General features: G+C 51.3%; 1 protein-coding gene across 2 annotated transcripts in view; it reads right to left on the bottom strand.

The window, feature by feature from the left end:
* The window catches only part of B3GNTL1 (UDP-GlcNAc:betaGal beta-1,3-N-acetylglucosaminyltransferase like 1), a 108,408-nt gene that overhangs the window by 13,206 nt on the left and 68,249 nt on the right, over nucleotides 1–26,953 (bottom strand). For both annotated transcript variants that reach the window (XM_070390116.1, XM_070390117.1), the window contains 2 exons: nucleotides 11,163–11,258; nucleotides 5,124–5,248 (listed from right to left, as the gene is read on the bottom strand). In XM_070390116.1, the coding sequence (XP_070246217.1) occupies nucleotides 5,124–5,248; nucleotides 11,163–11,258 (221 nt within the window). The remainder of the gene's footprint in view (nucleotides 1–5,123; nucleotides 5,249–11,162; nucleotides 11,259–26,953) is intronic.

The raw sequence follows: 26,953 nt of genomic DNA, 5'->3' as shown, positions 1-26,953 counted from the left end.
AATTAATTCTTCAATAAGGGGGTGAGTTCTTTTTTCCATATGCATATCCATTTGTTCAAAATATCTTTCTTTTTCCATTGAATGCCTTTGGAGACTTTGTTGAAAATCAGTAGTGAATCTACTTCTGGACTCTCTGCTCTGCTTCACTGATACGTATTTCTGCATTTATGCTACTAATACATTTTCCTGATTGGTGTAGCTTCAGAGTGAGTCTCAAAATCAGGCACAATGGATCCTCAAATTTTGCTCTTTTCAAGATTATTTAGGCCAGTCTGGGTCCTCTGATTTTTTTGTGAATTTTAAAATCAGATGATCGGTTTCTACAAAGAAGCCAGCTGGGACTTTTACAGGGGTTGCACTGAATCTACAGATCAATTTGGGCAGAACTGATGTTAACAATACTGAGTCTTGGGATTTCCCTCATGGTTCAGTGGTTAAGAATCTGATGCAGGGACACAGGTTTGACCGCTGGTGTGGGAAGATTCCACAGGCCGCGGGGCAACCAAGCCTGTGCGCCGCTTCTGGGCCTGAGCTCTCGACAGTGCAGACTGCAGCTACTGAGTCCTGCGTGTCCTAGACCCCGTGCTCTGCAAGAAGCCTGTGCATGGCGACTAGAGAGCAGCCCCCACCCGCCACAGCTAGATAAAGCCTGCATGCAGCAACCGAGACCCAGCACAGCCAAAAGTAAAATAAAAAAAAACCAATAATGAATCTTCCAATCCATGAACGTGGTATCTCTCTCCATCGATCTATTGTATAGGTTTTAATTTCCCTCAGCATTTTTTGGAATGGATTTTAGCAGCTAGAGCTATACTTTGTTACACTTACTTAAAAATATTATATCACTGATGTCACTGTACATTTTTTAAACTGCATTTTTTTTTCAATTGTTTTATTCCAAGTCTATAAATTTGTATCTTGGAAGACTATGTTATTGGTTTTGATTTCCTATGAGACACAATCATGCCATCTATTGATACAAATGATGCCGTCTTCCTTCCACTTCCTAATGCTTGTATCTTTTCTTCTCCTGATCTTACTGCACTGACTTCCCTTACTATGTTGAATAGAAGTAGTGAGAGGAACAATCAGGAGATCGCTTCCTCCTGATCTTAGAAGGGAATGCTTTCCGTCCTTAATTATTAAATATAAGGTTAGTTATAGGTTTGTGTAGATACTATCAGACTGAGAAAGTTTCCTTCTATTTCTAGTTTGCTGAGATTTTTTTAAAAAACCATAAAGGGATATTGAATTGTTAAATGTTTTTTCTGCATCTATTGGGCTGTGTGATTTTTATCCTTTATTCTGTTACTGTAGGAAATCAAACTGATTTTGGAGAGTTAAACCAGACTTGTATTCATGATGCATTATCCTTTCCTATATATTTCTGAATTTGACTTGGCAATATTTTGTGAATGATTTTTTGCACCTATTCTCATAAGGGATATTGGTCTGTAATTTTATTTTCCTATAATATTCTTGTAGCATTTTAAACTTCAGAGTCATGCTGGTCTTAGGGAGTAAGTGTGAAGCTCCTCCCTCCCAACACCCAATAGATCTTTCTCCTCTTCTATTTCCTAAAAGAATTCACGTAAGGTTAGTATTAGTCTCCCTTACATTTTTGATAGAATATATCAGTAAAGCCATCTGGCTTGGCTTTTCTTTATGAAAAGTTTTAAAATTACTAATCTAATTTTAATTATTATTTATACTTTAAGTATCTCTTGGATCTGTAGTGATGTCCTCTCTTTAATTCTCAGTATACTGGCAATCTGTGTTCTCTTAAAAATCAATCTTGTGAGAGGTTTTTCAATTGCACTGATTTTATTTCAAATCAATTCCTGGTTTTACTCATATTTTTCCTATTGATATCCAATTTCAGTTTTACCTTCTTTATTCCTTTTCTTCTATTTGAGTTTACTTTGCTGTTTGTAACTTTTAAACGTGGAGACTTAGATAATTGCTTTTTTCTTTAATAACATAAGCTTTTAAAGCCATAAAATTTTACTGTAAAACTCTGCTTTAGCTAAATCCCACAAACTTTTACACACTGTTTTGTCATTAGTTAAAATTTCCCCCTAGTATCCTTGTGATTTTTTTCCCTTGGTTGCTTAATTTCCAAATATTTTGGATATTCAAGATGTCTTAATGATTTCTAATTTATAAAACATACCCAGTATTTCAATCATTTGAAACGTGTTCAGACTTGCTTACTGGCCCAAAGTAATGTCTATCTTGTACTTTAAAAGTATGTATATTCTGGAGTTTAGTGTTCCTTGTAGATTCCCTGGTGGCTCAGATGGTAAAGCGTCTTCCTGCAATACAGAAGACCCGGGTTTGATCTCGGGGTCAGGAAGATCCCCTGGAGAAGGAAATGGCAACCCACTCCAGTATTCTTGCCTGGAAAACCCCATGGACAGAGGAGCCTGGCAGGCTACAGTCTATGGGGTCACAAAGAGTCAGACATGACTGAGCAATTTCATTTTCTTTCTGTCAGTTCAGTCGCTCAGTCGTGTCTGACTCTCTGCAACCCCAAGAACTGCAGCACGCCAGGCCTCCCTGTCCATCACCAACTCCTGGAGTTCACTCAGACTCACGTCCATCGAGTCAGTGATGCCATCCAGCCATCTCATCCTCTGTCATCCCCTTCTCCTCCTGCCCCCAATCCCTCTCAGCATTAGAGTCTTTTCCAATGAGTCAACTCTTCGCATGAGGTGGCCAAAGTATTGGAGTTTCAGCTTTAGCATCATTCCTTCCAAAGAACACCCAGGACTGATCTCCTTCAGAATGGACTGGTTGGATCTCCTTGCAGTCCAAGGGACTCTCAAGAGTCTTCTCCAACACCACAGTTCAAAAGCATCAATTCTTCGGCACTCAGCTTTCTTCACAGTCCAACTCTCACATCCATACGTGACCACAGGAAAAACCATAGCCTTGACTAGATGGACCTTTGTTGGCAAAGTAATGTCTCTGCTTTTGAATATGCTGTCTAGGTTGGTCATAACTTTCCTTCCAAGGAGTAAGCGTCTTTTAATTTCATGGTTGCAATCACCATCTGCAGGGATTTTGGAGCCCAAAAATATAAAGTCTGACACTGTTTCCACTGTTTCCCCATCTATTTCCCATGAAGTGATGGGACCGGATGCCATGATCTTCATTTTCTGAATGGTGAGCTTTAAACCAACTTTTTCACTCTCCTCTTTCACTTTCATCAAGAGGCTTTTTAGTTCTTCTTCAGTTTCTGCCATAAGGGTGGTGTCATCTGCATGTCTGAGGTTACTGATGTTTCTCCCGGCAATCTTGATTCCAGCTTTCGTTCTATACTGTTCCTTAAACGTCTACTGTTATGTTGGCTAATTAACAGTGTTGCTCAAATCTTCTGATCCTCAGACTTCCCAACTTCTAACAATTACTGAGATACGAATATTAAAATTTTCAACTGTAACTATGGGTTTGTCTACTTCTCCCTTTATTTCTACCAGTTTTTGCCTGTGTATTTTGAAACTCTGTGATTAGGGATATACACATTTAGGACTCTTATGTCCCCCTAGACCTTCACCCCATGTGTGCAGATCGCACTTACATTGAGTCAAGTTCATGACAATAAACTCCCTATGATGCTTCACTAGAGCTACTATATCAAAATTCAGATTTATCAAAAGACAAGAGAAATCAAGCTCTTTTGCTTAAAGCTGGAAAACAAAGAAGCTAAGCTTCAGTAAGGAATAGCGCCCGTGCAAAAGTTCAAGGATCTCCCAAATGAATATGAATACTGCAATCTGTGATCCCCTCACAACACATTCTCCAATCAGCATCACGCCCGCTGTGACAGTGGGCAGGAGACCTCTCTGGACAGCAGCTGAGCGGCCACGCCTTCCAACGAGTCTCATACCCTCTGGGGAAGAAAAGAGTCTCCTCTGTGTCCAGAAACTCAAATGCATGTCTTTGCCTCATGCTCTTTCCACTCAGAAAATGCCCTGATCACAGACCTGTTTCAGGGCTCCACTCCTCTCTGTCCCCAAGTGAGCAGCATCACGGTAGCACCGAGCGTCTCCACACTTGTGGTGGTTTGAAACAAAACACTCACACACACCTGCACAAACATACATGTGCACATGCACAGAGTTCAAACTAAAGAAAGAAACACACAGCTCGCTCGTCTTCACCCAGCCTGCACTTCGGGCGCCTCCCCTGCCCTACCCCTGGCAGTTGACCTCCAGCTTTGGAACCTGGGAGGCCGTGAGCCACGACAAGGAGGGGCCGGCCTTTGCGATGGCCTCGTAGGGGATGACCCAACCTCTCCCCCAGCCGGCCTCCCCCTGGTGGGCAGAGAAGGAAGAGGACGCCCCCAGCCCACCTGTCATCACATCAGTGGTGCGCTGGGCTCATTCTGAGTCCTTTCAGCTCAAATCAAGTGAGAACAGGACCCGCAGACAACACCCACTTGTGGATTCTGTGTGTGCCCAGTTGCTCAGTTGTGTCCAGCCTTTGGACTGTAGCCTGCCAGGCTCCTCTGCCCATGGAATTTTTCAGGCAAGAACACTGCTGTGGGTTGCCATGCCCCCTGCAGGGGATCCTGCTGACCCAGGGAATCGAACCCACGTCTCCTGTGTCTCCTGCATTGCAGGCAGATTCTTTACCCACTGAGCCATGGTCCAGTGGTTAAGAATCTGCCTGCCAATGCAGGGGACACGGGTTTGATCCTCAGTCCAGGAAATACAATCCCATGTGCCACGGGGCAACTAAGCCCCGTGTCACAACTACTGAGCTCATGCTCTAGAGACCTTGAGCCGCAACTACTGAAGTCCAAGCGCCCAGAGCCTGCGCTCTGCAATAAGGGAAGCCACCACAATGAGGTGCAGCTAGAGAGCAGGCCCTGCTCGCTGCAACTGGAGACAGCCTGTGCAGCAACAAAGACCCAAAGCAACTGAAATAAATAATAAAAGTGAGAGCAGACACTTAGCCTTGATCCTGAGGAAAATGCTGGTCCACAGACTGGGGATGACCTCCCTCCTGGGAGGCCATGGGCTCTGGTGTCAGCCACGCTCCCAGGTCCCCACCTTGGGGCAGAGACCTGACTGGGTCCCCCCACCCCACCCAGTCTGGACCCCAGGACCACGTACTCGAGGACGGAGTGTGTGGCCGCGCCGGGGTGGTAGCGGTACAGGAGGAGGCTCTGGTCCACACGGACGACCCCGCCGCCCTTCCTCAGGTGCTCATAGAAGAACAGCAGGTCCTCAGGGACACCCTGCAGGATGAAGAAACATGTGTCCACTCAGAACAGAGCCTTGGTTCAGGCAACGGGAGATGGAGGTCGGCCTGGGGCCCCCACACTTGAGCCCAGCCTGACCGGTGAGGCCTCAGCTGGAAAACAACACATCCAGCTGCCCCCAGCTCATGGCCAGAGCTCGGCAAACGTGACCATAAGAGGCGGCTCTAGGACAAGAAGGTGCCCGAGGAGTAGACCCAAGCCCTGTAGTCACTCTCACTCACGGCCTCCAACTGGACCCTGGACCCCACTGCCCCCTCCCTGTTGACGGGCACACTGCTCTGAGGGTCTGCAGGGTCCCACGGGGTCCTCCTGTCCTGTGAGAACCCAGGCCTCCCACCCTCGTCTGGAGAAGGGCTCAGATCAGGGCTGGCTGGCGGGGCTGCAGCTGCCCTGCTGGTCAGTCCGGGGCTGGGGGACCTCAGTCCTGACGGGGATAACAATCGCAGCTCCTTCACTTCCTTGAGTTCAAGGTGAAAACCAAGAAAGCAGAGGGTCTGGACAGGAGGTCACCCAGGGCGTGACTGGTGAGCAGAGCCCAGCAACAGCTGGGCAAGCTGCCAGGACCCCTGCTCCGGGCAGAGGCTGGTTTCCCCACAGTGCAGAGGCTGCTGTGCGCCGGCCCCAGCCTGTTCTGCCTCTTCAGCCCAAGCTCAGGTCAGGGCAGCGCCAGCACCACAGTGGGGCTGACTGTTCCCGGTAGAGCCAATGTTGCTCACCCAGCTCATCCACCCTGAGGGGAAGGTGGCATGGCTGGCCTCTGAGGTCTCGACGCCCTGGTAGAGCCCCGTGGCCGTTACCCTTGGGGAGAGAGGGGACTCCTGGCCGCTTCTGGCCAGCTTCTTGGCCCAAGTGTATCCCCGGACTGGGCCCTATGCACCCAGCCTCTGGGGTCTGTGATGAACTGATGCCCCTTGTCTGTGATCACCCGGCCATGAATTCTGCCACCTCCTGGCTCAGGCCTGAGAGCCACCCTGTGGGCAGCCCACTGGGCTCACTTCTGAGCTGCCACACTGAGCGCCGCATCGGTCCCCACACAGAGCCACCCCTGCCCAGGGAATCGCTGCCAGGGGGTCTCAACACACGAGAGACTGACGAGGCAGCAGGCCGCATAGGAAAGCGACGCAGGAGCCGTGCAAACAGCCTCACTTCCAGCATCAGCTGCTGAGTCATTCCGTGACTTGATGGACCACTGTGGTGACTGAAGTGTTTTCACAAAGACCACAAGTCATGAAAGGATTTATACCAGAATGTTAAAAGTCAGCTTTCACAATTGTGCTTGCACGCGCACTGCAACTAGAGAGGAGCACCCACTAGCCCCACCCAGAGAAAGCCGGCAAGCAGCAATGAAGACCCAGTGCAGCCAAAATTAAGAAAAAAAAAAGTTTGCAGCTCAGCTAAAAGTCGTCCACAGTTAAAGAAAGACAAAAGGACCCCACACAAAAGTTCAGAGCAGATGTGTGGTGATGGGCTCACCGGTGATTTGTATATTCTTCCTTTTGCTAATTTTCTGCATTTTCAAAGGCACCTTTCAAGAGCACATTGTAACTCTGCGCTTTATAGATTTAGGAAGGAGAGAGGATGTCCTCTCTGCTCATGACCAGTAGGAACTCAACCCCAGAGTTTTCTTATTTCTGGCAGAGAGACAACTGAGAATTTAGCCAGAGAAGGTGGAAAACCAGGTCCTGAGGCCCAGTCCTCCGTGGGGACAGGGGCCTGAGAAGATTGGGGGAGTCACCCCTGCCCTGGGGACTCTTGGGGTGTGGAAGGGCGTGTGCCCTCGGAGGTGTGGAGAAAGGGGATGAGGGTCCTGTGGGATGAAATGGGAGAAGCAGGAGACACACTCTCCTCCCCTTCCTGCCCTCAACGCTGCTGTACTTCCCTGGGGTCACACAAGGGGCGACCCTGGGGCAGGAGTCCTGTGAACAGAGGCTACACAAAGCCAGCGTGACGGGAAACAGAAAAACACTTCTGTGAACAGACAAGCACCCCAAACAAAAACACCACCACCAAAAATCAAGGAGAAAAAAATTCTGTGAACAAGTCTCCACGTGAAATCACACGTCCTCCACAAGGCTTGAGAACGGGGCAGGCCATCTTGAACCAGAAATTCCGTAACAGAGCTGGACCCGTGCAAAGAGTGCATGCAAAGACAGAGGAGGGGGGACTAGCCTGGGCTGGGGGCGTGACCGCAGGTGGGCTTCTCTGGGAGGCGAAGCTCTTTCGTAACATCAGACGGTGGTGATGGTTGTACATCCCCGTGAATGTGCTGAAATACACTGAACTGCACATTTAACAGGTGAATTATACGAATTATACCCCAATAAACCTTTTAAATAGGAGAGGATTGACTGAACTCAAAATAGAAATAGAAGAAAAAGACAAAAATTATGTGAGAAATGAAGACGAAATTAGTTCTCCAGGGAAATCAGATCTGAATAAAAATAAGGGGCACTGAAGAAACGTAGGAAAATAAACAAGAAAGTGAAGATTAAGAAAATTAAATAATAAGGGTTTAAGAGAGAGTTGTTGAAATGGAAGACAAAGAAAATCTAGCCAATGTATAATGAATATTGAAATAGAAAACCACAGCAACAGCGGACAACTGAAACTTAAAACTATAAGCCAAAAAGAGATAAGAGCAGACCTGGTTCCCACATCGGAACCAGACCACGTCGGAACCCAGTGAAACCAAGAGTCTTTAACAACAAGGGGGGAATTCCGCTATTGCCTCCAGGTGAGTCTGAGGAGTGTCAGGCAGAGAGAGGCAATGGGGAGCTGTGTCCTTAGGACAGGAGGGAAGGTGTGGCCCAGGGTTTTCTGTGCAGTCCATCCCTCCTTTGTGTGTCCAAAACCATAGCGTCAATGTGCAGGAACAAGGAACGCCATGGCCCTTCAGACGTGGGGAAGCCTGACGTGTGAGGCTGAGTCCAGGGACTCGGACAGGCACCTGGGGACTCAGCATGGGGCCCGCCTTCTGATGTGAGCAGAAATCACACATCAAAATCAGGAGAGAGAGAGGGAATAGGCTTGACTGCCATTCAAGCAACAGGTAGGAGTCAGAATACTTTCAAAAACAAACACAAAAAGCTGAGCAGGAAAGGTTTAAGAAGAGCATATGGAATTAAGGGCATTCGATACAGAGATGACAAAATACAAACTTTCTTTGATACCAAGAGAGGTTTCTAAGGCACGAGAGAAGATGCCAGCTCCTGGCTTTGGGTGTCTGAGAGGCCAACCTCTGCAGCACCTGTGAGGCCCAGGCTCAGAGCGGGGGGCGCCGGGGCAGGGAGATGACACCCACAAAACAGAGGTGGACGCCCCAGCCTCGCTGCCCTGATGTCCTCGGGACAGAATCGGGGCGAGCATAGGTGGGAGTGAGGGAAGATCCCAGAACACAGAGACCAAGGATGGGAGGAAATACCCACGAGCACGCATCTGACCCGGAACACCAACACCTCAACAAGACGACTCCACAGGGATTTCTCCGGCGGTCCAGGCCCCCTGCGCTGGAAGCATCAGATCAAGCGACTAAGACTCCGGGCTTCCAATGCAGGGGCCTGGGTTCGATCCCTGTTCGGGGAACTAGATCCCACAGAGTCTGAGTGCTGCAACTAAAGGTCCCACGTGCTTCGACAAAGATGGAAGATCCTGTGTGCCGCAACCGAGACCTCCCCGGCCACATAAATAAGATGCTCCACCCAAACCCGGGCAGAAAAATGGATGCTTCATAAAACAGGAGCAGCCGATCCACACATGAAAAACTGCTCAACATTGTAAGTCACCTAGAAAACGTAGATTAAAATACAACAGGAAACCACACAACTCCAGTCAGAATGGCTAAAATGCAAAGGAGCCTGGGGCCCCCACCTCCAGAGAGGGGTGGCAGCTCATAAGCCACACAGCGACTCCAAACCTGAGGATCTTTCCAACGGGTGCAAAGGCACTTCTGAAAAGTGTCTGCCGTGCCGGGTAGCAGCTCTTCTGAGCAACCACGACCCACTCCGGGCCATCCCCGCCCTCAGAAGAGCTCTGTTCTGAACCAACAAACACCATTTTGGTCACTTTCTTTTTGGTTTAAGGGCCTGAAACAGTTGTCTCCTGGGAACATCCAGACCCCTCAAAAGCTGGGTGCCGTCCCGCGCCCTCCTCCAACTCTCCTCTTCCCTTCCACCTCACTCTGGGAGTGCATCTTCCGGATTTAAGACCTGAGCACCTTGTGGGCTCAGCTCATGCCCGCTTCGTCCTCGTTTATCCCATCCTGCTCTGGGACCTTTAGCACCTCAACTGTCCCGGCGGCTCCAGTTCCCTGTTCTTCCCTTCTGGGTGAGAGCTGCAGCCTCCCGGACTGGGACAACCAGCTGAGGACCAGCCCCCAGCACATGGTGCTCCCTCAAATGCATTCCACAAAGAACTTCAGCTCAACCTGTTTTCTTGGGGGAGGGCCTGAAGGAACCAGGAAACACCTCATGTCCTCACCTGGAGGTGGGCTTCACAGCCATCTGTGACCCCCTCCTCATGCCACATCCCTCACTTGCTGCAGCCACGGCCCCAGCCCAGCCCAGGTCCTTGGTCCCTGAGCCCCGATTCCTGTACAAAGAGAGGGATGGACTTTCTTTTCCTTCCGCAGCTGTCTCTCCAGGAAGAATTAACTTGTGCTAAGAGGCCTGACGCACTTCCCGTCCTGAAGTTGGTCATGGCTGCAATTTAGGGAATGCCTCCTGATGACCATCTTGGAGCTACTTGCCGCAGAGGAATGAGAACAGGTGCTTGGACTCAGCACCAGTGAGAGCGGCTTTTGCAGCACCTGCTTAGTGGTGGGGAGACTCATGGCGTGTCCCTTTGCTACCCCCATGCCTTGATTTCAAGGAGAATCTGTTGGCAGAGAGGACACTCCGCCATCTCTCTGGCCTTGGCCCCCTGCAGCCCCCAGTGGGAGTCCCTGGGCAGAGTGTGGCTACGCGCTCACGAGACCCTCGAGGACAGGGAGGGCCAGTGGAGCTGAGGCGCAGACATTCCCCAGTCTGGCCAGTCCTGAGGACAGGCGGGCTGGGCCCCTGGTTTGTACACGCGAGACCAGCACGGAGGGCGTGTCTGGGTAGTTATGGGAGGGACTGTCTGGCCAGGGTCCAGCGCAGGGGGCAGCTGAGGAGCCGGCCTCTCCCTGGGGGGTGGTCAGAGAAATGCTGGGTGGGGTCCGGGAGGAGGGGGCCCCAAGCCAAGGATCCCCTGGGCCCCTGGCAGTGGGTGACGGTCCCCGCCAAAGTGGAGAGAAGACTGTGAGCGGGCTGGACGGGGGCCAAGGTCCTGGGGCAGACGGTGAGCCTGGGCCTGCGTCACCCCCACCTTCTGGCCTGATGGGCGTTAACACGTCTGGCCCACGGGCTCCATCCACCACGGGACCAGAACACACGTCTCAAAGCCAATTTAAGGAGACTTAAAGGAAAGCAAACTAATCAACCTTGATTTACCTTCTGACCGTCGGAGTGTTCCCTCTAAGGCCGTCGAGGAGGGACAGCAGGTCGGGGTCTGTGTCCCCGTTTCTAAGCCAGAGGCCAGCGTGGGTCCTGCCCTGCGGGGGAGGCCCAGGCCAGCTCGCCCCCGGTGCTCCGGGGCCGCCACCCTCAGGGGAGCGAGGGGCGCTCCTCTCCCACTGCCGCCCAGGGTGGCAGGGCGGCACTGCCCGTGTCCTGCGTTTTCCCACAAACAGCCCTTAAACCAGGATGAGGTGGCCGCGTGGGTGTGAGCCCAGAGCAGACGCCCATGGTCTTCACACAGAAACCTGCTGCTCCCGGGGAGGCCCAGCACCCACACGCAGCCCCAGGGAGTGCTGGGAAGGCCCTGAAAGCCCCTCCCCGCATGCCCAGAGGAGGGATCCATGGACCACACTTACCCGCCCGCCCTCATCAAACGGGCCCACGTGGGCGAACCAGGCTCGGGAGCAGAACCAGGTGGGCATGATCACGGTGGGGCCGTTGGAGGTAAACACCTGGAAACAATTAGCATCGACACAATTAACAGAGAAGAACAGTTGTCACACAACCCCTCGGGTTATCTCCCAGAAAATCACTCAGAAAGTGATAAACCGTGCATGGCCCTTCCCTGTCAGTACAAAGGCTCAAGTGGCTCTAGAGGCAGATCAATGGTGTCCGGCTCCCCAGGCGGACAGACAGGGGGGATCCCCACCCCCAGCTCCTCGGGGCTGTGCTCTAATCACTCCCTGATCGAGCTTCACCTACACCCTAATGAAAAGGAATGCCTGAAAGGAAGAGCGACGACAGAGAGGAGCTGCGTGTCCACCACGGGGGCTTTGTCTGCCTGACTGGGGGTGGCTGGGCTTGGGGGCTCCAAGCTCTTTATTTCTACTAGGTTATAAAGTCTGCACTTGTGCCATGGACTCTGTGAGAACCTGCCTGACGTCAGGCCCGACCTGCACCCAAATCAGGGACAGTGTGAGGCTGTGAGCACGTCTTGGGGACAGGGAGTCACGCCCAGAAGCTAAGCTGGAACAGAATGGGACGGACAGACCCCCACGCTCTGTGCCTGGGACAAGTTTCTTCTGTACTTGGACATGGTTTGTGAACACCCAGCAGCAGACAGTCACTTGGGACAGCCCACCCCTTCCACGCAGCCCTCACCTGCCAAGCTCGCTCAGCCCCGAGCAAGCCTGTCTTCTGCACTTTTGCTTCGAGACACTTCCACCAGAGACTACTCCCTGCCTAGCCCCCGCCTCTCAAGCTTTCTGCTCACTCAGGAGCCTCACCGACCACAGGTGGCTGGGGGAACCTGTTTGTGGAACTTTCTCTTTGGTGATATAGGGAAGGGGCGAGGCTGCTGTGGTGACTAGGGCTTGGTGATTGACATGGGATCCCCCCTGCACCCCACCCCACCGTGGGCTTAAGAAGTGGAGCGGCTGCTGACGTGTGGGTTCTGAGTTTTAAATGTGGTTTCCAGCAAGACAGAACTCGTGAGGGTCTTAACAATCCTCTTAGAAATTTGCCAGTCATCAGTTCTAGTCACTGTTTGAATTGTGTGTAGGTGAAGGAATGTCGTGTCTTAACCTGGTGTGTGAAGTGTAGCGTGTGAGCCCCTCTGTGTACAGGTGCCCCCGTCTGTCACCTGAGGCTGCCAGTGGGTGCCCCTTCCTTGTCCTGCAGCAGAGCAGGGGGCTGAGGTCCTGTCCAGATCAGCCCCTGACCACGGGAGCCGTGGAGCCCTCGGGAGAAGGTGTTGTAGGCTTAATGAGCATATCCCACCTCTAAAACCCCAGGGACTCATTATAAGAAACCTTGAGCAAAACTGTCTTAGAAGAAAAACAACCCTTTCTTCGATGAATGGCCTGTTGTGGCCACTTCCTGCACTCAGGTCACGTGTTCCTGGATGTGAAACATGGCCAGGCCCCAGTGTGGGTCAAGCAGGTCAGCAGGACTCAGGGCCAGCTCCCTGGCATAGTCACGATTCTGCCTCCACTGCTCCCACAAGCTCAGGCTGGTCCTGCCAGCCCACAAGGAGTGGAGAGGGGTTCCTGGCTTCCTGGGATTCGCCCTGCCTGTAGCCACAACACCTGGCCTGGGCCATGGAGGTTCTGCCAACAATAACTAGAGACCAGAACACAGGGCTCTTTCCCTTGACACCCTGGGGCACGAAGGATGTGGGGAAAATAAAAGGGACTGGGCCCCCCTCCCTCCCTCGCTGTACTGCCTGCATTGAGTCTGAGGCAGGGAGGGAGAAGGAGGCAGCACCCAGGAGCAAAGGGGTCTCCAGGGAGACCCAAACATCTGCCTCTCTCTGCCCTGGACTCTGGGCAGAGAGCCTTCAACCCAGACAAGCCCCTCACACACGCACACGCCTACACACATAGACAACACGCATCCCACAGCCTTGGGCAGGCGGGCCCTGAGGGCAAGCCCACCACCTGCAAGGGAGATTTGCAGGAATTGAAGACTCCTGTACTGAAGTCTGGAGAAGGCAATGGCACTCCACTCCAGTACTCTTGCCTGGAAAATCCCATGGGCGGAGGAGCCTGGTAGGCTGCAGTCCATGGGGTCGCAAAGAGTCGGATATGACTGAGCGACTTCCCTTTCACTTTTCACTTTCCTGCATTGGAGAAGGAAATGGCAACCCACTCCAGTGTTCTTGCCTGGAGAATCCCAGGGACGGGGAGCCTGGTGGGCTGCCGTCTATGGGGTCACACAGAGTCGGACACGACTGAAGCAACTTAGCAGCAGCGGCAGTACTGAAGTCAGCTCACTTCTGCCTTCATTAGGGGCGCAGGGCGGGCACCGGGCCCACCCTTCTCAGCCCAGAACACAAGCTCCCCCGCGCAGCAGTGCAGCAGCCTCAGCGGGTGAGGGTGTCTCAGGCAAGGCCCTGGGAGGAGGGCTAGCGTCCCCATGCTGGGCCTGGTTACAGCCATGCCTACCCACACCTCTGAGCTTGGGCGCCGTGTCCAGCCACGGCACTGGCTTAGAGCGACCAGCGTGTGCTCCTGATTCTGACAACACACACTCGGCCCGGAGACCACCAAGCTGAACGTTTGGATAGTACACACAGGCCCTGCTCCCCTGCACCACTTCATTTGGCTGCAGCTGCTGAGAGGCTCACGCGGATGGCGACTCACACCACAGCTCAGGGCCCGGTCTGGTGGGGCCTCTTCCTGGCCTGCAGGCGGCCTTCTCCATGTGGCCCCACATGGCAGCAAGAGCTCTGGCGTCTGATCCCATCACAGGGCTCCACCCTCACGGCCTCAGCTGACCCCAGTCACTCCCAAAGGCCCCGTCTCCTAGTCCCATCACATTGAGGGTTCCGGACCTCAAGACAAGGATGGAGGACATGGGCATTCAGTCCAGGACAGGTCCACCCCATTCTCAGACCTCCAGCTCTGCCCTGTCCCCCAGTGGCAAGTGCTCCCGAGCCCTGAGCCACAGGCATTCGCACCCAGGAGCCCATCAGCAATGACCACTCATCTCTAATTGACCCCAAGCTCCAGACTACAAACCTGGCTGCCCACTAACGTCTTCCCTTAGTTGCATGAGGGACGACTCCAATGACTTACAATTTTGTTGAGCATGATCAACACGCAACACATGGTACATATTTAAAGTTTGATGAATGTGACCAAAGCTTACACACCCAACCACCCCATCCCCAGCTTCCTTGTGCCCTTGTCCGTCCCCCAGGGTGAGCTTCCCACCTCCCTCCCCCAGGCAATTGCTAACTTGCTTTTTTGGGGGGCGGGCACACACTGCTTTCAGGATCTTAGTTCCCCAAAAAGGGATCAGACCCTGGCCCTTGGCAATGAAAGTGTGGAATTGTAACCACTGGACCACCAGGGGATTCTCTGATTGGCTTGCTATCACAAGTAAATTACTTGCGTTTACCAGGATTTCACCGAGTCATGCAGTCTTTTCTGGTTTCTTGCACTCAGTACCATCTGTTCGCTCTGAACTACAGCTGTTTTCCCTTTTGCCTGTTGGATGCGGGCTGCTCCTAGTTTATGTGGCGAGCATCTGGGTTTAAGTCTCTAGGCTTCTGTTTCTCTCAGGTAAACACCCGGAGGGGATGACTGGATGAAAAGGCAGTTGAATGGACAGCTTCTAAAAAATCTGCTAAACTGTTTTCCAGAGTGGTTGGATCATTTGAGTTCCCACCAGCAGCAGTGTGAGTTCCCGTTGCTCCACATTCTTGCAAAAACACGTGGGATGGCCAGCCTTTTTATTCTAGACCTGCTGACAGGTTTGCACTGGTATCTCACTGAGGATGTAACATTTTTCTAATGGTGAACCATGCTGAACTAATTTGCCATCCATATACCTTATTTGATAAGGCATCTATTCAAATCATCGGCCCATTTTTTGGGGGGACGTTTATTTTCTTATCATTCAGCTTTGAGAGCCCTACAGAGCTCTGGGCACAAGCCCTTTATCAGAAATTATCTGCAAATATTTTCTCCCATTCCCCTGACCTGTCTTTTCCTTCTCTTAACAATGTCTTTCAAAGAAGTTTCCAACGTTCTTGAATTCCAATTGACCCATTTTTTTCCTCTTATTAATTGGGATTTTGGTATCTTATCTGAGAACTTTTTTGCCTAACCCAAGGATGTAAAGATTTTTTTCCCTAAGTTTTCTTCTAGAATTTTTACAGTTTTAAGTTCTACATTTCGTTCTAGGATCCATTTTGAGTTAATTTTCACACACAGTGTGAAGTTTTAAAGTTCAATTCTATTGCATATGGATATCCATGTGTTCCATCTGTTTGAAGATGATGCTCTTTTCCCACTGAACTGCATTTGCACTTTGATAAAAGATCAGTTGTCTGTGCACACACAGGTCAATTCTGGACTCTACTCCGTCCCTTTGATCTATCTTCATGCCAGCACACTTTGTCTGGATTAGCCTTGAGGTCGGGTAGTGCTTGTTCCCTAACCTTGTTCTTTTTCGGATGAACTTTTGACTATTCTAAATCCTTTGCATTTCCAACAAATTTTAGAATGAGTTTGTCAATTTCCATTAAAAACAACAACAACAAACAACCCTGCTGTGATATCAACTGGGATCATGATGAACATACAGATCAGTCTGGGGAAGACAGACATCTCAGCAACACTGAGTCCTCCACCATGAGCACCGTGCATCTCCCCATTCACTTAAGGCTTATTTCTTGCAGTAACTATACTGGTTTCCTGTGGTTGCTGTCACAAATTACCACAAACTTAGTGACTTAAAACAACAGTGGTTTATTTTCTTAAAGTCCTGGAGGCCAGAAGTTCTAAGTGAGTCTCGCAGTGTGAAATCGGGGTGTCAGCAGGGCCTTGCTCCATTCAGAGGCAGGGGGACCATCGTTCCAGCTTCTGAAGGCCACCAGCACCACTCGCCCTCCCTGGCTCAGGGCCCCTCTCCTGTATTCACAGTCAGTGGCTTGGTGTCTTATCTGTCTGGGTCAAATCTCTCTGACTCCTCTTATAAGGACACTTACGATGGCAGGGCAGTCTTGAAGTCCTTCATCACATCCGCAAAGACACTTTTTCCATTTAAAGTAACATTTCCAGTGTAACCCCCAATTCCCAGGGGACATCTGTCAGCTGTTTACAGACCTTTTCAGAGATTACACCTGGGGGTGGGAGGGGTGAGGAGACGGGGAGGGGCCCTCCTGCTATCTAGCTGGGACAGGGGAATGAAGTTTTAACTGTGAGGAAACACACTACACCCTCATGTTGCTGCAATTAAAAAGACTGACACCACCAAGTGAAAATCGCACAGGTTTCGGGGAGGACAGTGAGACAGAACCACTTTGCAAAGCAGCTGAGCAGGTGCTCAGACCTTCTGCACAACCAGTCGCTCCGCTCCTGGGCACACACCACACAAAACCTGTCCACGAATGTTCCAAGCGGCTTTCTTTAGAGCAGACAAAACACATTAGAGCCTAAACATTATGCATCAACCGTGTATGGCAGGATGCCATAGTGCAGACGCAACACATGCGCCCCCAGCAAAAGAGCAACCGATGTGCACGCAACACAGGTGAACGTCAGCCAAGAGCGGCCATTAGTTTTATTTGTGTGGAATCCTAAAAATGGGAGTTTTAGCCACTAGCGACAGAGATAAGGTTAGTGGTGCCTGCAGTCGAGGTACAAAGACACAAACTTAAAAAGTCTTTAACAAAATCTTTGCTGCCACGCAGCAAGCTGCTGGCATGAGCGTCCTGAAGCCATCAGTACAGACCTGAGTCCTGTGACTCCCAGCATCTCAGCATCTGGGTGTTTGAGGGGGTATCCTTGGGGGTTGGGAGGGGGTCTGAAAGGTCTGTGAAGCCAGGCCTACAGCCAACAAACGCCACAGAAGGGCCCCTGAGGCCCTCTGGACTCAGCATCATAGAGCAAATACAAAAATGTCAGTGCCAACAAACGTGCTCCGTAATTTCCCGACAGTCAGAAAAAAAGCTGATTTCACACTATTATTTGGAAACCATTATAAAGCAAAACAGAGCATCCTGTTTTCAACGCTGACTTGCCAAAACTCCAGACGCATTTTCTGGTGAGTGACTCCACAGCTGCACACCTGATGTTCCAGCTGTTTCCCCCGGTTGTGGGACTGACCAGAGAAAACAGACCCAGTCCCCAGACACACGGGTGCATGAAATGAGGCTTTGAGTGTAAAATGCACATCAGATTTTGAAGACCTGGTATGAAAAAAAGCATGTAAAATATCTCACTGATATTTTCATATTGATCACATGTTGAAAGGATAATATTGTGTATACATTAGACTAAAGAAGGTATTATTAGAGTTAATCTGTTTTTAAACCTTTTTAATGTAACTACTAAATTTTTTTAAATTGTATTTTGGCTTCCATTTGTGACTCATCTTCTTTCTTTTTTAATTTGAAGTATAGTTGATCCACAATGTTGTGTCAACTTCCACTGCATCACATCATATTTCTAAGTATCTGTCCCCAAACAGTTCAATACGTTCTTCTCCTTTCTTTTTAAAAACAGTTTATTTTCAGAGTTGCTTTTTTCTCTTTTTAAATTATTTATTTGGCTGTGCTGGGTCTTAGCTGTAGCATGTGGGATTTTCAATCTCTGATGTGGCATGCAGGATCTTTTTAAGCTGCAGCAGGAGAACTCTTAGGGGGACCCAGTACCCTGACCAGGGATCGAACCTGGGCCCCCTGAATGGAGCATGGAGTCTTAGCCACTGGACTACCAGGGAAGTCTGTCAATCCATTCTTTAAGTGGCACAGGGCCATGAGGTAGCAGGAAATGCACAGAAACAGCAAAGGCTAGTTCAGACAATGGGCAGCACCGGTGGGAGGGAAGGAGTTTAGTCAGCAAAGAGCGAGGCCATCACCAGACTGGCCGAGGGTCAGGCCTGGGCAGCTGTGGAATTTGTGAGCACCAGCCTTCCCTCCTGCATTGCCTGCTGCTTTGGTAGGACCACCAAATATTTGGAAATTAAAACAAAGTATTTCTAGATTTCCATGGGTTGAAAGAAAAAAAAAAAAAAAGAGAGAAACTTAGAAAATATTTTAAGCCAAAGGAAAATGAAAAGAACAATATATTAAAATCGTGGGAAGCAGTCAGAACAATAGAGAAGATTTTATAGCTTGAAACATTTATATTCGAAAAGAAGGTCTCAGATCAATGATCTAAGCTTCTACCTTAAGTAGAGAGGAAAATAGCAAAGTAAACAGAAAAAGGATAGAACAGATACAAGAACAGACATCTGTGAAATAGAAAATGATCAAGAACATCAATAAAACCAGAAGCTTGATCTTCAAAAAAACACCAGTGATATTGATAAATATCTACCTTATCAAAAGTAGATACAAATGATCAATATGAGAAATAAAAGAACATGTCACTTTTACAAAACTACAGACATTAATAAGGAAGTAAAGGAACATTGTTAAGTTTATACCAGTAAATTCAATGACCAGATAAAATGGACAAATTCTCAGATGTTCCAGCCAAGGAGACCAGGTGCCTGATCTGGGGGGAAGCAGGAAAAATGCCACAGATGTCCCCAGCCCACCATAAGCCCAAGAAACTCGCCTGCCCACTTAATCCACAAACCATGACCATTGACAGCAAACTGTTGCAAGCCCTAAGTTTGGAGTCGCTGGTTGCTGCTGCTGCTGCTGCTAAGTCACTTCAGTCGTGTCCGACTCTGTGCGACCCCATAGACGGCAGCCCACCAGGCTTCCCCATCCCTGGGATTCTCCAGGCAAGAACACTGGAGTGGGTTGCCATTTCCTTCTCCAATGGAGTCGCTGGTTAAGCAGCAGTAAATAACTAGAACCAACTAAGTGTCTGTTGAATGGCCTCAGTGGTGGAGATACCACGACCAGAAGGTAAGAGAAGCCAGAAAGGCCACAGGCAGCCGTGCTCGGTCCAGGGCTGGTGTGGAGGGAGTGATGCAAGAGGACCACCCCCAGAGCTGGAAGAGGGAGCAGAGCCCTCGGGGTCACGGTCCTTCATGGCTGCCACTGGGACCCCCCACACATGTCCCCAGTAAGGACACCGGCCCAGGGGTGTCTGGGGTCCCACAAACCCCACATCCAGGATGAGGGCTCTGAATGCAGATTTATGGAGCAGCTGCTAGCCAAGAGGCAAAGATTTGGACCTATTTCCTCCCGTTTCATGGCTGAGTTGTCACAGCAGCAGCACCCAGTGAACCCTCCTTGGGTCAGGCGTGTTGTTTGTGGACTGCATACTGGCCCCCAAAGGGACAGTCACCCAGGGCCCAGAGCAGGCCTCCCCGGTCCTGCCAGCCCCAGTGCCCGCATGCACAGTGGGCACTGCTGTGTTATCCATGGTGTCTTACTCCATGAGGTGGGGCCTGTCCACCTTGGCATCTGACCTCCAGACTGAACCCATGGAAACCTCCATGTCCTGGAAATGTTTTCCACTTGCAGCTCCAGTGCTGGGCTGGAGGAATGATGGAAGGAATCATTCGAAGTTCCAGAGAGATTTGCCAGCAGCTCTTTCAAAAAAGGCACCAAGGTTTCCAGCATGTGAATACGCAGCAGCTGATGAGGACGCTGCTGGGAAATGTTCTCATGTGTGGCTGGTTCAAGGAGTCCAAGGGTCAGGTCTCCGCAGCTGATCTGCAATGGTCGGCCATCTCATAGGCCCTGAGGGGCCTGAATCAGTCTGAATCACTGAACTTTCTGGAATTATTGCAGGACAGATGACCACAGGCTCGGGAACCCCTTCACTCACAAACCATCACACGAAAACTGGCTACATATGGCCCAGGGAAGCCATCGGATTCATCAACTCTTCTCGCCCATGCTCAACCATCACCTATTTCTCTGAGTTGTCCAGCACCAGGAATGAGGAACAAGGCCCACCCGCTAAATCTGAATCTAGGGTGGAACTGGATCTAGGGTGGAATTAATAGATTTCAGACAGGCCTTAAAATCTCAAATCCTAATCAGAGAGAACAGGGAGAGAAGGCCCACATCCATTCACAGATATGTGGTCAGTGCTTCCCCTGGGACTAAAACACTAAAAAGTCACTTAGTAAATGGAATTAAGCAAGAAAACACTACAGCCTACCATGGGCACACTTTTTAAAGTATTTTGAGTAGAAAATTGATACTCGTTTGATATAAAATTGACTTGACATGAGAATGAAATGCAGAACGCTTGGGTTCCCCCTAAAATGAGAGAGAAACAAAGGGTTTACAGCAGGTTTAGAAGCAGCTCTGTGTCTGAGACCGTGTTGACCACGACACCCCACGTGTCCTCACACGTCTCTGCGCTCTGTGGCCTTGTGGCCTCATGACGTCCCCCTCGGGGTGGGGTGGGGGGCTTTGTCAACATGCCTCCAGCACAGACAACACAGAGCATATGCTGGGGTGGGGTGGGGGGTTCTGTCAACATGCCTCCAGCACAGACAACACAGAGGATACGCCTGTCCGTCCACACGGGTGATGCTGAACTGAGACACCATAGCCAAGAGCTCTCCGTGGGCAGTTTTGCCCATAGGATGCCCAAGCAGGGCCAGCAGCTTTGTTCACACACATCCACACTCATCCCATGTGGACGGGGCCCAATTTACCATGCTTCCTGGTTCCAGAAACACCTGCTGAGCCACTTCCGATGTTGTCGTAGTGGAGGAAAGGTGTTGGTGGCTGGACTGGTTTTCTCTGCAGGAGAGTCTGGCCTGGCGACCGGGCACACGCTGCCCCGGCCAGCTGCTGGCCCACCTGGGGGCCCAGCTGCTGCAGAATCCCTCATCTTGCTCCCAACTTGGGGGTAGATCTGGGCCGGGCAGCACCCATGTGCCTCCCTCGACTGCTGAGCAGCCAGTGTTGGCCCTGAGAACCACTGCTCGGATCTCCCAGGGCCTACTGCTGCCGTCTGGGCAGCGCTATGTCCAGCCCAGGTCTGGCCAAGAGGCGCCTCTGACTCAGACCCCGTCCCTTGTGTCTGAGGTGCCAGTCATCCCACAGGGCAGTCAGCAAACCTGGCGCCACCCAGACTCCCATGACAGGGCAGGGGTGCCCATCCTGCAGTGCCCTGGCACCACGGCATCCAGCGGTGTCCTGCTCACCACGGGGCTCAGCGATTGCCCAGTGGGTGAGTGGGTGAGCTTGAGGGGCAGGACTGACCAGAGGGAATCCAGCTTGTGCCTGTGCTCTGCTCACACACGTGCAGGCACACCCGGCTGCGGGCATCCACTGTGACGGGAAAGGAGTGGGCGGACACTGTGTGGGGCTGAGCGCGCCAAGGGAGCCCCGTCTGCGTGGGCACAGGTGGACACGGTGCCCTGGGCAGGACACACACACTTGTTTCAACTGGGGTCCCCAGAGAGGAGCAGCCCAGTGCCTGTTGGGTATGCCTCACTGTCCCACCCTCGGCTCTGCAGGCCCTCATGATGAGGCCACGAGGGGCTGGAGGTCCCCAAAATCCTTCCAGGTCAGACTCAGCTGCAGGATGCTAGAGGTCAGAGCCTCACACGCTGACCCGTAGGGGCGGGAGGCCTGGGAGAGTCTCCAGGCCAGCGAGAGGGGTGGGCTCCACAGGGGAACATGGCCTGCACCAAGGCTGTGAAAAGGCCCTAAATTTGGGGATAAGGAGCAGCAGATGGGTAACAGGGCAGCAGCCAGGACCCCCAGACGCCAGCTTCCCACGGAGGTGAGAGGAAGGAAAGCCTGGGCAAGGGGCCAGCAGCACTGCCACAGCTCCAGCCGCTCGCAGCTCTGCCCGTGGGGACCTTACTTGTGCCGGCTGGGCCCTTGGGTGTGGGGACGCCGGGGGCCGTGGGACCAGGGGCTGTGGCCACACAATACCAACTGGCACCACCAGGAAGTTACATGCTGCCCTGACAGCCACCCCTCCTTAGCCTTACGGCTCATGTGTCAACCACATTCTTGGGTGGCCTTGACGAGCACACGCCCAGCACTTGAAACTCCTTCACACAGCCGACGCCAGGGATCCTGTGTCAGTGGAGGGAGCGCTGACCAGGTGGACCCCCACCCCTGGTCTCCCTGGAATGGGTGCCAAGGGCACTGCGCAGCCTGAGGCTGGCTCTGCCCTGAGCTCCCTGCTGGCTGCCGGCCACCCAGCACTGGGTTGGTGATAATGATAAAAAGGACAATGTCAGGAAAAGCCTGTCTGTCATTATTTGAGGAAATTGTTAAACTAACTCCTTTTGTTGAAAATGGGCAACGACAGGGAAGAATTATCCTTTTCATGACATTAAGCTCAAGCTTGCCCCTTGGGGGAACTGCCCTTCAGAGGAACATGAACTTGTCCTCCAGAAATGCCAAGGGTACTCTGTGTCCCTGGAGGTGGCAAAGCTGGGGGACCTCCGATGTGGGGGGCACAGAAGTGCCATCCCTCCAGCTGGGTGTGGGTTCATGGTCCAGCACCCCCGTGGGCCCGGCAGGGGCTGGCCTCGGGCCAGCTTCTCCCCTGCCATGTCTGTACGGTCTCAAGCTCTGCTTTGCGGAACCCAACCCAAGTCATTCATGCCTGTGCGTCCTAGGCAGGCGAGGACGGTGGGTGCCCAGGAGGTGAGCAAGGATCAGGAGTGGTGGAGGGAGGGTGGAGAGACGTTTGTTCCGGGGTGCTGCTGGCAGAGATGGGGGCACCCAAGAGCCGCTTGATGAAAGTGAAAGAGGAGAGTGAAAAAGGAGAGAAGGAGGGAAAGGGCAAAAAGGAGAGAGGGAGGGAAAGAGCAGAAAGGAGAGAGGGAGGGAAAGGGCAAAAAGGAGAGAGGGAGGGAGGGAGGGAAAGGCTGCATCTGGACTCCCCCTCTGGGACTGGTCATCGCAGGAGGATCTTCTCGGCTCTGTGCTTTGATCTCCAAATTCACGTTTCAACCTCCCCTTGGGGGAGGGAAGGAGGAAAGTTTTTTCTGAATGTGCAACAAAGCCTCCATCCAGAGCGGGCTTTGCAGGGCAGCCCCCACCCCCCGCCCCAACCCAACACGGAGAATTCCTTAACACCCAATTTACATGGAATCATTTCAGATTATACTTAATCACCGAGAGCAGAACACCTATAATTTGGGGGGTTGCTCCTTCCCAGACATTTCTTAAAGCTTCATACTTTCTCTGTCTTATCGACCCCCGCCTGCCCCAATCCTATCTGAACAAGACAGAACAGTTTCCAAAGCATTTCGTAATGTTTCTCTCGATCTACAAAGAACAAAGCAAGAGGCCTCCGTCCCCACCTGCCACTCCCAGGGCAGCTCTCGACCTTCATGCCTCTCACTGAGCGTTGTTGGGGCTGCGAACCCCTGAACCCCGAGGGGCAGGTGTTTCTCGGGGCTGCACTTGCTGCTCCTCACTCTCACCTCTTTCCTCTTTCTTTCTCACCTTTTCACCTCTTTTTCACGTTTTGGTGAACTGGCATCTCCTCCAGGAAACATCTCACCCTGAATGACCTGAACCATGCCTGGGGGCTTCAACGGAAAGGGCTGCAGACCTCCTCACTGTGGCCTGGCTGTGCCCGGCGTCCTGCTGAAGGTCATCTGACTCAGTCCCAGCACCCGGTGTGGAGACGGTCACCGTGCTGGGGACTCAGACCCACTGATGCTCCAGCAAGGCCAGCAGGCGGCCTCCTAGCTCTTGGCTTCCTCTCTTCCGTCTCCAATCAAGACCCGTGGAAATCAAGTGCAATTCTTAAGCAATTTTATGATGAATTCCCTGGGTTTTTTTTTTTTTTTTTAACAATCAAAGGTAGAATTAAAAACAAACAAGAGAAGCCAAATTCAAAAAAAACCTTCCTTAAAATGATGTCCAGAAGACACCTGACTTTTTACCCTAAATCATTAAACATTTCTTCTTTTAAAGAGACACATATTTGATTCAAGTAGTCTAAAATATAATGACCCCCCAAAGAGTCAGTTTTTGGAAAAAAAGAAATACGTGGGGTTTTGCATAACAGGGCTAGGAGAAGGTACGCCAACACTCGGCCCTGCACACTTGGACTTGAGCACATGTTCTCCCAAAGAAGATACACAAATGGCCAATAAACACACAAGAAAGATGCTCAACATCACTGATCATTAGGGAACTACCAATCAGAACCATGAGATACCACCTTATACTTGTGAAAATGGCTACTATAAAAAAGTAGACAAAAACAAAAAATGAAACCAGAAAACTGTAAGTAATGACGAGGATGTAGAGAAACTGGAACTCTCTTATATTGCTGGCGGGAATATAAAACACTGCGGCTGCCATTCTTCAAAATGTTAACCATGTAACGATCCTGCAATCCTACTCCTGGGTATACACCCCAGAGAATCAGAAACAGGGACTGAAGCACAGTAGGGCAATGTTTTCACAGCAGCATTAGCCACAAAAGCCAGAAGGTGGAAATAACCCAGTGGCCCTCAAAACATGAATGGACACACAAAACGTGGTATATGATGCACTATTACTTAGTAACAAAAAGGCATGAAATTGTGACAGACACAGGCACTGCCACCACCCTACACTGCCTGAAGGCAGAATGGGAACAAAACATAAAAACAGGACAAAGAAAAGATAGAAGAAAGTACAAGTTCGGCGGCCGCTTCTTTTGGTCCCATCAGAACAAGGCAATTACTTTAAAAATTCAAAGAGAAGTTGGCTCGTCATGATGGTTTCTTTCAAGCTTTCTTTCGTTCCCGCTTCCAACAGCCACCCATGATTTCAGACTAGCAACAGCTGAGGGGTTGCGTCCGGCCTGTGCCTTAATACTCACATGAAGCCTCGGACACACCTGAGAATACGCTGGCTTTCCACCGGATCTGAGCCCCCGGGGAGCTACAGCAAAGGAACTATGAGGACAATCTCCCTGTTTGCTTCAAGGGTCCCCGCCTGCTGTCATTCTCCAGACCAGCCTACATCTGACTCCAATGAGCAGTTTATCTTCATTCTTTACCTCCAATAAATCGCACATGGAAACGGCCACTCAACACAGAGCTGACACCCAAGATGGCCTCCTTCTTAATGAGGAGACCAGGATAAGAATAAATCACATATTCGTGGGACCAGGAGTTTCACCAGCACATTCTAGCCAGTACCAGGGTGGGCTTGGCTCGGTCCATCACCTTCCTGCTCCCGGGCTGGGGCTGGCTTGCTCCAGATCATCCCTTTAGTCAATTAAATGACTCACACACACACACACACATACACACAAGAGCTGTGGTGGTCTTTCCTTTCCCCTGGGACTGTCCTATCCATGTTCTGTAGTGACAGAAGTGCAGTTGTTATCAGATGACTGCAGTGTGGGTGCAAGAGCCCCAGCAGAGGGCGCTCGGGCCGCGAGGAGGGAGCTGACCCGCGGGCAGCAGCAGCAGCGGCAGACCTCGTGGCTGACCACACACCACCTGGGAACACAAACGCACCTCGCCAGCAAACTGCTCAGAGGCGCCCCGTGAGGCGCCCGGTGAGGCTGCACACCTGGCGGGTGTGGACCTGCGTCTCGGCTGCTTCTCACAGGTTGAAGGGGAGTGGTCCCCTCCCACCCCCTCCTGCCTCCATCCCTCCATCCCCCCAAGGAAGAGACACAGCTGGCTTCACCCCCCGTTCTCCCACCTGTGCCAGGTGGCTGGACCCTCTCTGCCCTCCTCACCCACAAGGAGGGCCCTGGCCCACCCACTGCCCTCTGTCCAGGAGTCTCAGCGAGTGGCCTTTGTCTCCAGCATGTGGGAAGTCATTTAGTGGGTTTTCAGCGATATTTTTACAAGTATATTCTTCACCTCGCCTCTACTTTGTATTTCTACGGGGACTGCATCCCTCCCCCTGGACCATAAAGTTTGTCTTCAGGGAAGAGCTCTCTTTACTTGAGGAGGGGTGAGCATGTGAAAGAAGAGTTTTTCCTTAGATGACCAGAAGCTGTTGTGAACAGATGAGGCCAGCACCCTCTGCGGGATGAGACCTGTTTGAGACAAGAGGTCCTGTCTGCAACCTCAGGACACATCTCAGTGATTTTCTTGGACCTTCAAGGATGACGTTCATTCAGTATGCAGACGTCGGAAGCCCCTGAACTCAAGTGGTGCCTGAAGTGAAGGTGGCAGCTGGGACTCAGGGCCGAACAGCACCCCTGCTCTCGTACCCAAGTGTGAGTCACAGTCTGTTCCCAAACACGGTGATTCACAACCAACTGGAGGATCAAACCTCTCCACAGCGGAGTCAAACAGCAACCCCTGCCACACAAAGGCAGCAGCAGTGGCCGTGGTTCCCAGAGGACCAACGAGCTCCTCTGGCTCATGTCTGGATGAGAAAAGGCAAGTTTTCAAGGGGCAGAAGGACCCAGATGGGGGGACAAGGGACACAATGCTTCTGGTCACTAGGCCACTGCAGGTGTCCTGCTGTGAACATAGGTCATGTGTGCCGGTAGGGACAGTCCGAGCTGAAGAGAAACAGAAAGGCCTATTATTTCATTAGGAAAACGAAGGAACACACACAGGTGAGCGGGAGGTGAGCATACAGGTGGGGGGTAGGTGAGCACACAGGTTAAGGGGGAAGTGAGCACCTAGGTGAGGGGGAGGTGAGCACACAAGTGAGGGGAGGTGAGCACACAGGTGAGGGGAGGTGAGCACACAGGTGAGGGGAGGTGAGCACACAGGTGAGAGTGCAGATGGTGACTCCCCAGGGGCATCAAGTTTACAGCAGATTCCCTTTCATCCATTTTTGTCTCTTACTGTCACTGCATCTTCTGGTTCTGTGTCACCA

Source organism: Bos mutus, chromosome 19 (assembly GCF_027580195.1).
Source record: "Bos mutus isolate GX-2022 chromosome 19, NWIPB_WYAK_1.1, whole genome shotgun sequence".
Classification (NCBI taxonomy): Eukaryota; Metazoa; Chordata; class Mammalia; order Artiodactyla; family Bovidae; genus Bos; species Bos mutus.
Note: the sequence above shows the minus strand (reverse complement) of the source record. Positions and strands in the feature narration are given on the sequence as shown.